This window comes from Choloepus didactylus, chromosome 14 (genome assembly GCF_015220235.1).
Source record: "Choloepus didactylus isolate mChoDid1 chromosome 14, mChoDid1.pri, whole genome shotgun sequence".
NCBI lineage: Eukaryota > Metazoa > Chordata > Mammalia > Pilosa > Megalonychidae > Choloepus > Choloepus didactylus.
In genome coordinates, this window is record NC_051320.1 from 79,390,699 (window position 1) to 79,403,402 (window position 12,704).

Genomic DNA, 12,704 nt, shown 5'->3' on the forward strand with positions numbered 1-12,704 from the left:
AATAAGCATATGAAAAGAAGCTCAACATCATCAGCCATTAGGGAAATGCAAATCAAAACCTTAATGAAATACCACCTGTGGTGGTTTGAAGCTGTATATACCCCCCAAAAACATGTTCTTAAACTTAATCCATTCTTGTGGGTATGAATCATTATAAGTTGAACCCCTTGATGAGGTTACTTTGGTTAAGGTGTGGCCCAACAATCAGGATGGATCTAAATCCTATTACTGGAGTCCTTTATAAGCAGAATGAAATTCAAACAGAGAAAGTCAGCGAGCAGCCAGAGGCTGAATGGAATCTGGAAGGAAGGGGAAAGGCCAGGAGAGGCGCCACGTGCAATGCCATGTGACAGAGGAGCCCAGGACCAAGGACTGCCAACAGCCAGCCCCAGAACACAAGTCTTCTGGAAGAAAGCTTTGCCTTGAGGACCTTGATTTCAGACTGTTCCTATCTCAAAACCACGAGCCATTAAATTCCCACTGTTTAAACCAGACCATTGCACTTATTTGCTTGAATAGCTAAGGAATAACCAACTCACACCTACTAGAATGGCTGTTGTTAAAAAAAAAAGGAAAAAAAGTGCTGTCAAGGATTTGGAGAACTAGGAACCTTAGCACATTGTTGGTGGAAATGCAAAATGGTGCAAACACTGTGGCTCCTCAAAAAGTTAAATGCAGAACTATCACATGACCTAGCAACACACTTCTAGGTATATACCCCAAAAAACTGAAAGCAGGGAATCAAACAGATATTTGTACACCAATGTTCACAGCAGTAAGCATTATTCAGAATAGCCAAAACGTGGAAGCAACCCAAACATCCATCAGCAGAGGAATGGATAAACAAAATGTGGTATATACATACACAATGGAATATAACTTGGCCTTAAAAATTAATGAAGTTCTGAAACACAGTTGAACACATGATGTTGAGTGAAATAAGTCAGACACAAAGGGACAGATATTGCATGATTCCATGTATATGAAATAACTAGAATATGCAAATTCAGAGACAGAAAGTAGAATACAGGTTTCTAGGAGTGGGAGGGGAGGGGAGAGGGAGAATAGAAAGGTAATGCATATTGGGTATAGAATTTCACTTTGGGGTGATGGGAAAGTTCTGGTAAGGGATGTGATGAGGGTAGTGCAACACTGAATGTTAATCCCATTGAATCGTATGCTTGGGAATGGTTGAAATGGGAAAGTTCATGTATATATGCTTCCACAGCTTAAAAATAGAGCTAGTTAACTGAAGAGATAATGCCAATTAAATGCAATACATGATTCTGGATAGGATCTAAGAAAAGGACATTACTGGGACATATAAAAATACTGGAACATAAGCTTTACAGCAATTTTAATTTCTTGAATGTGATAATTGCACTTAAGGTGGTTACATAAGCGAATATCCTTGTTTTTAGGAAATGTACATAGAAGTATTAGGTGTTCAAAGAGCATGATGAACCTACTCTCAAATGTTTAGAAGACGGATGGATGGATTGATGGTTAGAATGATACAGCAAACGTGGCAAAATTAAAAATTGGTAGATCTAGGTATCAGGGTATATTGGAGTTCTCATGGGGTTTGTATTATTTTTGCAACTGTTTTGTAAGTGTGAAATTCTTTCAAAATTAACAGTTTAGGAATGAAAAGAAAATTACCTTGGAGGCTGAATTTTGAATTTTTCAAATACCTCTGGATAAAGTAAAGGAAAAACCACCATCTCTTTTAGAGCTGCAATATGATTAGATAGGCCACCGACACTATCAAACCGTACCTGGTAATGGAAGGGAAACAATGACGTTCTTAGATGTGGAGTCAAATTTAAAATATCATTCAACCCACAAACTCTATGTAACCCATATAGATTTAACTCAGTAGTAGTATCTCACTTATGGTCTGAAGAGTAAAGAAAAAAAAAATCTGATAGGTTAAAGTTTTTGACTTAAACACACACACACACACACACAACTGGTTTCTTTTTAACTTCAAACTGAAACAACTGAACAATACCATAATTCAAGTATACATTTCAAACACAGTACTCACTGAAGAATCCAGCTGCATTGGATCAACATCAGCAAGACTTGCTCCAATTTTCATTCGATCTTTATAAATTCCTTTTAATTCATCTTTCCGAAAATTAAGCGGGAGACACCTATTTTAAAAGATTTTTTTTTTAGGAAATCACCCATCAAATCAACCCCTTTCCAAATTCCATGTTAGATTATGGGAGTTTTTCTTAAGAATTAAAAAAAAAAAAAAAAGTTAATTTCAACTGGAGTAATAATAAGAATATGTATTTCAATGTCTTCATTTTATGTATAGGTGAGAAAAGTGAAGTCCAAAAGTTAAGTATTAGAGATATTTATATCTGGAGCTTTATCATTAGGTCAAAGATATGCAATAAAATGAAAATATCTGTTATCAAAATGCCATGAACACCATAAAGTAATCCATCACAGAGAAGTCCCAGATAATGTCAATATACATTATAATGTTCCCGTCTAACGTATACAGAACATTTACCATTTGCTAGACACAGTTTTAGGTACTTTAAGCATATTAATTCATTAAATCCCCATAACAATCTTATGAGATAGATACTGTTATTTTACCTATTTTAAAAGAACTGTTTTAAAAGAAAATTGAGGCACAGAAAGGTTAACTAACTTGCCCAAGGTCACACAATCAGCAAGTGGCAAAGCCAGGAATCAAACTTAAGCAGTCTGTCGCCAGACCTGCAACAACTCTGCTATATTACCTCTCAGCAAAATATTTTGAGTGCATCAGTATTTGGAGCCACATTCATCCTCTCAGGCAAACAAGAATATATCACTATTTTTCTTAACTACTTTCAAAAAGTCATGGTAAGTTACAAAATAGATATCTGGATAAAGCTTGCTTAGTTTATAGGTAAAAAAATGAAAATCATTTACATTGCTACTTGCACCACGAACTTATGTGGAGACTTGTATCAGAAAACCTGAGCAAAGAATGACTTCTGCATCTGAACAGAAGTAAAAGCACACCACAATCACAAATGACAATTCTTGCTAGTCCCAAACTCCAAGAGGAATTTATAATGTCAAACCTCAGACGGACAAATCTTCAGTTCTGGCTTTTTAGTGGGTGTTTATTAGATAACTCTTGATGATATAACTGAATAAAATTAATTCCATACGTCTATGAATGAAAGCAAAGAAAAATTCAAGTAGTCCAAATACATAGATTTTAGATGATTTAACTGATTGTTGTCCAATAGAAATAAAATGCAGATCACAAATGTATATTTTGATTTATTAGCTGCATGATAAAAATGAAAAATGTGAGATTTAATAATACATTTTATCTCATTATATCCCAAATACCATTTTGACATGCAATCAGTATTTTTAAAATTGATACATATTACATACTTTTTTTTTTTTTTGCATTAAGTCTCCAAAATCCAAGTGTGTATTCTTCACACTTACAGTATATCTGAATTCAGCCATATGGGGCTAGTGGCTACCATGCCATACAGAGAAGTTCTAATGTGATACAAAGACAGAGCTGAGGATACTAAGAATGGTTGGTCTGCATGTCCCTTCAACTATAACCTTCCATTTGTGTTGTCAAGGAGTGTTCTCTAGAAATATTTATCAGAATCCAAGCACTTTTGATCCACCCACCTATGTCTGTAAAATGGGAATTCTTGCCCTATCTACTTCGTAAGATTAATGTGAAAATCAAAAGAGTTGGTTAATATACATGGACTTACACCATAAGGAATATATAAACAGTTTGAATGAATCAACCCTTCAAATTCCCTCAAGAGTTCTACAATAAGAATGTATTAACCAGAAAAAAAATACTTAAAATGGAAAAAAAAAATCCTTATTTCCTCAAGCCAATGTTTACCAAGCATCATTTTGACCTACATAATTATATTCTAAGAAAATGTAACCATATGTCCTAACTTGCTATTAGTTTCGACTGTGGTTATTTCTAATAAGACGACATTATAGCTTACACATTAGCCAGTTGTGTAATGTTTAAATCAGCCAAGCCATACACATTCCGAAATTATCCAGCTTTCTCACAACTTTCAAAAAATATTTGAGGTCATCAACATGGTGATGTAAACTGAAAATTCCTCTCCAGAGATTCAACAAAAAAAAGGACAATTCTGAATTGTGTGAAACTCTGGAGGAGGATATAGACTGGAGATGGACCCGGCAGATGCCAAATTGAAGAAAGAGAAGAAATATTAGGAATCTTCCATCCCAGACTAGCCAGTTCTTTCCCCTCCCCCTCACTCAGGCTCAGTGTGGGAAAGGCACAGATTTAGCAGATGGGACCCCTCCCACCAGGAACACTGATTTAAAAATCTTTCACAGCAGTGAGACAGACCCTACTGTTGGAAGACCTGGGGGAAAGGGGAGGGCAATTCATGCCCCAGGTCAGTGAGGGACAAAGAGATCGAGGAAACATGAACAGAGATTGCATTTCCAGCCCTTGAGGGAAGTAGCAGCCGTTTCCTTGCCTTGGAGACAGCTGGAGTAGAGAGCTAGAGTACAGGGTCACCCGAGGGAGTACTCGGCCACAGGCATAGCCCCGCATCGAGCCAGATTTTGGCTAGCAAAGTGAGGGCATAGGAATGCTGCAGTTTCATTTCACCTGGGTAGATGCAGCCTGTGCTCCAAGGCAAAGCAGCCTCTAAGGATGAGTCAGTTACCAAACAGCACCATCTGCTGGACAGTCTGGAAAGTGCAAGGGAATAGAAGCCCTTTAAAAAAGTTGCTTCAGATCTTTCATTAGGACCACAGGAGCAGGTCTACATGCCCTGCACAGAAACCCAGTCCAGTTTTGGCTGGAAATATGGACACCCTGTCAAAGCAGGGCTGTAAAACAAACCCAGGTCTTGCTGACCGGCAGAAAACAGCACCACTAGAAGCCAGCAAATCTATATTACCACACAGTGAACTTAATGGGGTGCCCAATGCCTACCTCTCATCCCTGTGGCAGGCCTGATTTTGGGGGAAGACTAGAGGCAGAACCAATCTGACAACTGGACAGTGAGAGAAATAAAGAAATATAGAGATCAAATAAAACCAACAAGAAAACCCAATGCAAAAGAAAGAAAACCTCCAGAATAAACTAATCAAGAAAATCAGATGCCTAGACAGCAAAAAAACACAAGCCACACCAGGAAACTTGAAGATATGGCCCAGTAAAAGGAACAAACTAACACCTCAACTAAGAGTCAAGCGTTGAAACAACTAATTAAAGATATTCACATAAATCTTCTAAATCAAATCAATGAGTTGAAAGGAAATGTGACAAAAGAGATGAAGGATATAAAGAAGACACTGAGTGACCATAAGGAAGAATTCAAAAGCTTGAAAAAACAAATGGCAGAACTTATGGGAATGAAAGGCACAACAGAAGAGATGAAAAACACAATAGAGACATATAACAGCAGACTTGGAGAGGCAGAAGAAAGGATTACTGAAATAAGAGTACAGTAAATTTGAATCCTACACACAAAAGAACAGATAGGGAAAAGAATGGAAAAACATGAGCAGTGGCTCAGGGAACTGAATGACAACATGAAGCATGTGAATATATATGTCATAGGTGTCCCAGAAGGAGAAGAGAAGGAAAAGAGGACAGAAAGAATAATAGAGAAATAATCAATGAAAATTCCCCAACTCTTACGAAAGACATAAAATTACAGGTCCAAGAAGTGCAGCATACCCCAAACAGAATTGATCCAAACAGATCTACTCCAAGGCCCTTACTAATCAGACCGTCAAATGTCAAAGACAAAGAGAGAATTCTGAAAGCAGCAAGAGAAAAGTGATTCACCACATACAAGGGAAGCTCGATAAGACTAAGTGCGGATTTCTCAATGGAAACCATGGAGGCAGGAAGGCAGTGAGTAGCATAATATATTAAAGATACTAAAAGAGGAAAACTGACAACCAAGAATCCTATATCCGGCAAAACTGTCCTTCAAAAACAAGGGAGAGTTTAAAATATTTACAGATAAACAGACACAGAGAGTTCGTGAACAGGGGACCTCTTCTACAAGAAATACTAAAGGGGGTGCTACAGACAGGAAAAGACAGAAGAGAGAAGTTTGGAGAACAGTGTAGAAATGATGATAACAGGAGATGGAAAGAGGGTGAAGATTGGGCATTTGATGCTGAAGGAGTACAGAATGTTCAACAGGATTAAATGTATAGATCCAGAAATGGATAGTATGATATTGGGTAATGGTATCACAATACCATAAGGACACTGAACAAAGATGACTATGACTATGGTTGAAAGAGAAAGATTATGGGCATGTAGGAAACCAGAAAGAAAGACAGAAGATAAAGACTGGGACGTCTTCAATGAAATCTGGAGAGATCAGTGATTGCGATTGAATGTACAAATATAACAGTGTTTTTACATGAGGGAGAACAAATGAATGTCAACTTTGCAAGGTGTTAAAAATGGGGTGGTATTAGGGAAAAAATATAATCAATGCAAACTAGAGTCTACAGTCAACAATAATACTGTAATACACTTCCATTAACTGTAACAAAGGCAATACACCAAAGCTAAATGTATATAAGAGGGGGATATAGGGAGGGTATGGGATTCTTGGCGTTAGTGGTGTTGTCTGACTTTTTTATTGTATTTTAGTTTTATTTTTCTTTTGTTGCTTTTTACTTGTCATTTTTTTTCTTTCTTTTTCTTTTTTCACCTCTTTCTCTATCTTTGTGGAAGAACTGGAAATATCCTCATACAGATAGTGGTGATGAATGCATCACTAGGACTAAAGTAAATCAGATTAAAGAATAAAGGACAATATTGATGGTGTTTTAAAACTTCAACTTGTGTGTGAGACCAAAGGTGCAAAACCTGTATTTTTTGTAGCATAGCATATAATTAAACTTGTCTGGTTAGTTTATTCAAACAACATAAGTACATGGAACCTCAAATAGGGAGTGAAATCTGGTTGGTTTGTACAGGTTAGTGCGAAGCCTCAACACATCTCAGAGTAACGTGGCAGAGAATAAAAATGTATTTGAAAACCCCCTTGAGGGACTGGGAGAAAATGTAGAAATATTAAATTTCCCTACCTGGGGAATTAATGATACTCTCACAAGCACTGGGGGCTACCAATTTAGAAAGCTGAGCCCTTGATCTTGAGACTTGCCCTTATAACATTTGTTACTGCAAAGGAGAGGCTAAGCCTACCTAAATTATACCTAAGAGTCATCCCCAGAGAACCTTTTGTTGTTCAAATGTGGCCTCTCTCCCTAACCAGCTCTGCAGGTAAACTCATCATCCTCCTCCCTACGCAGGACATGATGCCCAGGGGTGTAAATGTCCTTGGCAACATGGAACACGACTCACAGGGATAAGCTTGGTCTCGGCATCATGGGATTGAGAAAGCCTTCTTGGACCAAAAGGGGCAAGAGAAATGAAACAAAATAAAGTTACAGTGGCTGAGAGACCTCAAATAGAGTCGAGAGGTCATTTTGGAGGTTATTCTTATGCATTATATAGATATCCCTGTTTACATTTTAGCGTACTGGAATAGCTAGAAGGAAATACTGAAATTGCTGAACCGCAACCCAGTACACTTGATTCTTGAAGACGACTGTATAACTATATAGCTTACACTGTGTGACCACGTGATTGTGAACACTGTGGCTCCCACTCCCTTTATCCAGTGTATGGACAGATGAGTAAAAAAATGGGGACAAAAAGTAAATGAACAATAGGGAGGTATGGGATGTTTTGGGTGTTCTTTTTTACTTTAACTTTTCTTACTCTTTTTTGTATGTGTGATAATGAAAACGTTCAAAATTGATTTTGGTGATGGATGTACAACTATATAATGGTGCTGTGAACAAATGATTGTACACTGTGGATAACTGTATGGTTTGTGACTACATCTCAGTAAAATTGAATTATAAAAATAATTTGAGAATTTAAAAAGGCATCAATATGGAATTTACCTGCCGAGAGCTCTATTACGGCTCCTTTTTCTTCGCCTCTCAAAGTGTTGCTCATCTTCAGAAGAGGAAGATGAAGTTGAGTCACTACTATGGATTGCATGCCTTCGCCTAAAAGAAAGAGAAAAACTGAAATCATAAATGAGGGAGGGCAGGATAAAAAGGCACAAGACCCAAACATCTGAAATACCTAATAAACCAAAAAAGCTTATCACAAAATTAACACATCTACTTAACCACTAAAATAGGCCTTGTTGGTTGATCGTGTGAAGGGAACAAAAGACTTGGGTAACTGAGAGGAAAGAGAAAAACAACAGGAAGCTGTGGGAAAGATTATCCCTCAAATGTTCATTGATTATAGGTCATGTCCCAGGAAGAGTAACTTCTTTACTGTTGACCTAAATCAGTTATACTTGAAGAGAAAAGGGGATAAAGTGGGTATTAGAAACTCTGGGACTGTAATTTGAAAAAGCATTTTCAATATCATATCATATATAATTTCATGTTTGGGAGAAAAAACACCTATTTTGAGATGTCAACCTTAAAAGGAGGATTTGAGATTTTTATGAAAACCAAAAGAAATCAGGAAGGGTTAAAAAAAGAAATGGTGGCAAATAGTGAGAAGTAAGATGGCCTTTTATCTAGAGCATCTTAACTGCCAATTCACAACTCTGCCATTTAGCTAGTAATTGTAGATGACTTACTCAACCCATATACAAAACCCCGTTTTATCAAAAAGGTATAAAATACTATAAAATTGTTAGACAGGTGGTAGCATTAAATAAGACACCAAATGCCACATATACAAAATTTTTAAAAACCACTTCTACCTTTGGATAGTAGCAAGGGAAACACAGAAAAAAAACACAAAGAATCTGGTTAGAAAAACCTTTACTCATTCTATTGGATTAGGGTCTAGAGCTTCTCCTGAGTCAGAGAGCAATCATGGTAAGAGGGTAGTTCCAAAAATATAAATCATTCACAATCCATTATCTACAAGTAGGTCCAGAATCGTGTTCTAAAAAACTCTGAAAACAAGTTTTGCCACTACTCAAGCAGCAAAATATGACCTGAAATGGCAAGAGGCAATTTTCAGTCTCTATCACACTTACTATAATTATTCATGTTTTGCAATAGAATTATTATTTATTGGCTATGTGGTGCTGTCCCAGAAACCCCTGAAGATGTTAATACTATATACTAAATTTTCAGCATGTAACTTTTGTAAAGCCAGAAAAAAATCTGAATTCTGAAACAGATGGAAGGATTTTTGATAAGGTATTGTGGAAAAACAGACTTAACGAGAAAATAATCCTCTACTCACTCATCTACCAAAACATACCCAAGACCATTTTTGTCATCAGCCTGAATCTCAAATATCTAATCTGAAAGACAAACTTATTAAATTTTACCATTAATGTTACAAATAGACCATTACTTCACTATATGGTCACACAAGTGAAGTAAGACTAACTTTACAATTAATAAATGGGAATAACATCTAATGAATGTTTCCTGTACCAGGCACTGACATATCTCAGGAGGTTCTAATTAAAACTTTGCACAAGTACATATTATATTAGCAGGCTCATCTTACATTCGGGGCCAGAGTGGCTCATAGGTTAAATAATTTCTTCAACATATCAAAATTAGTCACTGACAGTGTCAGAATTCAAACCTATTATCTGTGCATTCAAAGAATCTATATTCTATACATACTCTACTGGTGTTTTCAAGTTATTTGTTTCACAAATTAGTCAAGTCATAAGCAAACAACAACAAAACTCTGCAGACTGGCATAAGGTTTCCAATGTTTGATTGCAAAATAACATTTTTTTAAAAATCAAAGTATAGTTACAAAAGGAAAAACATATAGCCTGTGATATGTGCCAGACACTGTTTTAAATGCTTTACATGTATCAACTCATCTAATTCTCACAAAATTATGAAGGTAAGCGCTATTATCCCCATTCTAAAGATTAAAAAAAACTGAAGAACAGAGAGGTTAAGTAATCTACCAAAGGTCACTACTAAGTGGCAGAGCTGAGCTCTGAACCTAGGCAATCCTAGAATGGGTCCAGGTTCTTAATGACTTTATACTGCAGAAAGGCCATTATTTCAGTTTACAAAAGATTCTAAATACATATTCCCACATCCACTCATCCATTTAATTTTTTTTTCCATTTTACTAAAAACCAATGAAAAATTTGGCAAGAACAAACACTGGACCAGCTCTTTGAACCTAACCAGAGCTTCTAGTGGCCAGTTCTAATTCCTTGAGAAGTAGGCCCATGAAAAAACAGATAAGGAATATTTTGGAATATTGGTGGAGTGATTATGCTATTACGTTATCTTGTAGTTGAAAGGGGCTAGGCCTGTTCCAGAAACTGCAGACTGGGACTAAAGAAAAAACTTTAAAGTACCAGAGTTTAGTTACCACAAGGAAGAAAGAGAATCCTAAAAGGGAACATTCCTGAAACTCTATTATAAGTGTGCCAGGAGACCCTTGGAAGATCCTGCATTGTGGTTGCAAGGTTTCTTGACTATTTGCCATGGATACTTAGAGCAAAGTTCAAATGATTCTCTGAATATGTGCTTTGTTTTCATGCCTAAGTATTTCAAGTTATATTGCAACTATGAACAGAAGCTGGCCTTTTCAAAATAAAGTAAAATAGCTAAGCAAAATGACTTATTAGGAATGTTAAAAGGGATGACTGATGTTCAGAACACCTCGGCAAGAAAGTTAAAAAAAAAAAACATCAAGGAAAAAACACTTTTTGTACACAAATGTTCACCGCAGCATTATCATAAAAGCCAAAAAGTAGAAACAACCCAAATGTCCATCAATTGATGAACGGATAAACAAAATATAGTATACCCATACAGTGAAATATTATTTGGCAGTAAAAATGAAGTAGTGATACATGCTATGACATGGATGAATCTTGAAATAATACGCAAGGTGAAAGAAGCCAGCCACAAAAGATTCCATTTATATGAAATATCCATAATAGGCAAATCCACAAAGACAGAAAGTATATTAGTAGTTGCTCAGCACTGGGGGGAATGGAGCATTTGGGAAGTGGTCTCAATAGTACAGGATTTCATTTTGATGTGATGAAAATGTTCTGAAATTGATTGTGGTGATAGGTGCACTCCTCTGTGAACATACTAATAGAAACTGAATTATACACTTTAAGTGGGTGGACTATGTTATATGAATTTCATCTAAATAAAGCTGTTACCAAAAATAAGAACAAGAAGCCTAAGTTTAAAGGGGGTTATCAAAACCAATACCGACACCCTCAGGGAAACCAGATATTGAATATTTCTTCCCTCTGAGCCTGTTCTGGTCTGAGAAAATCCGATTTGGATAACCAAGGAAACCATGCCTAGACAACAGAAAATTACAACCTACACTAAGAAAAACAAAGTTATGGCCCAGTCAAAGGAACAAACGTACACTTCAACTGAGATACAGGAATTTAAACAACTAATGCTTAATCAATTCAAAAAGTTTAGAGAAGATATTGCAAAAGAGAGAGAGGCTGTAAAGGAAGAACTGGACATGTATACGGCAGAAATCAAAAGTTCAAAAAACCTACTAGTAGAATCTATGGAAATGAAAGGCACAACACAAGAGATGAAAGACACAATGGAAACATACAACAGCAGATCTCAAGAGGCAGAAGAAAACACTCAGGAACTGGAGAACAAAACACCTGAAAGCCTACACGCAAAGGAGTAGATGGAGAAAAGAATGAAAAAACATGAGCAACGTCTCTCGGAACTCAAGGATGAAGCAAAGTACAATAATGTACGTATCATTGATGTCCCAGAAGGAGAAGAGAAGGGAAAGGGGGTGGAAGCAATAATAGAGGAAATAATTAATGAAAATTTCCCATCTCTTATGAAAGACATAAAATTACAGATCCAAGAAGCGCAGTGTACTCCAAACAGAAGAGATATGAAGAGGCCTACACCAAGACACTTAATAATCAGATTATCAAATGTCAAAGACAAAGAGAGAATCCTGAAAGCAGCAAGAGAAAAGCAATCCATTACATACAAAGGAAGCTTAATAAGACTATGTGCGGATCTCTCAGCAGAAACCATGGAGGCAAGAAGGAAGTGGTGTGATATATTTAAGATACTGAAAGACAAAAACCACCAACCAAGAATCCTGTATCCAGCAAAGCTGTCCTTCAAATATGAGGGAGAGCTCAAAATATTTTCTGACAAACAGACAATGAGAGACTTTGTGAACAAGACACCTGCCCTACAGGAAATACTAAAGGGAGCACTACAGGGTGATAGAAGACAGGAGTGTGTGGTTTGGAACACAATTTTTGGAGATGGTAGCACAACAATGTAAGTACACTGAACAAAGGTAACTATGAATACGGTTGAGAGAGAAAGATGGGGAGCATGTGAGACACCACAAGAAAGGAGGAAAGATAACGACTGGGACTGTGTAACTTGGTGAAATCTAGAGTGTTCAACAATTGTGATAAAACGTACAAATATGTTCTTTTACGAGGGAGAACAAGCAAATGTCAACCTTGCAAGGTGTTAAAAATGGGGAGGCACTGGGGGAGGGATGCAATCAGCATAAACTAGAGACTGTAACTAATAGAATCATTGTATTATGCTTCCTTTAATGTAACAAAGGTGATATACCAAGGTGAATGCAGATAAGA

At 36.7% G+C, this 12,704-nt stretch overlaps 1 protein-coding gene across 1 annotated transcript in view; it reads right to left on the bottom strand.

Annotated features, from left to right (window-relative positions):
- The window catches only part of ATAD2 (ATPase family AAA domain containing 2), a 73,647-nt gene that overhangs the window by 28,127 nt on the left and 32,816 nt on the right, over positions 1-12,704 (bottom strand). Inside the window, exons 9-11 of the mRNA XM_037803204.1 lie at positions 8,008-8,115; positions 2,051-2,159; positions 1,663-1,778 (exon numbers count right to left, since the gene is read on the bottom strand). Coding sequence (XP_037659132.1) covers positions 1,663-1,778; positions 2,051-2,159; positions 8,008-8,115 — 333 coding nt within the window. The remainder of the gene's footprint in view (positions 1-1,662; positions 1,779-2,050; positions 2,160-8,007; positions 8,116-12,704) is intronic.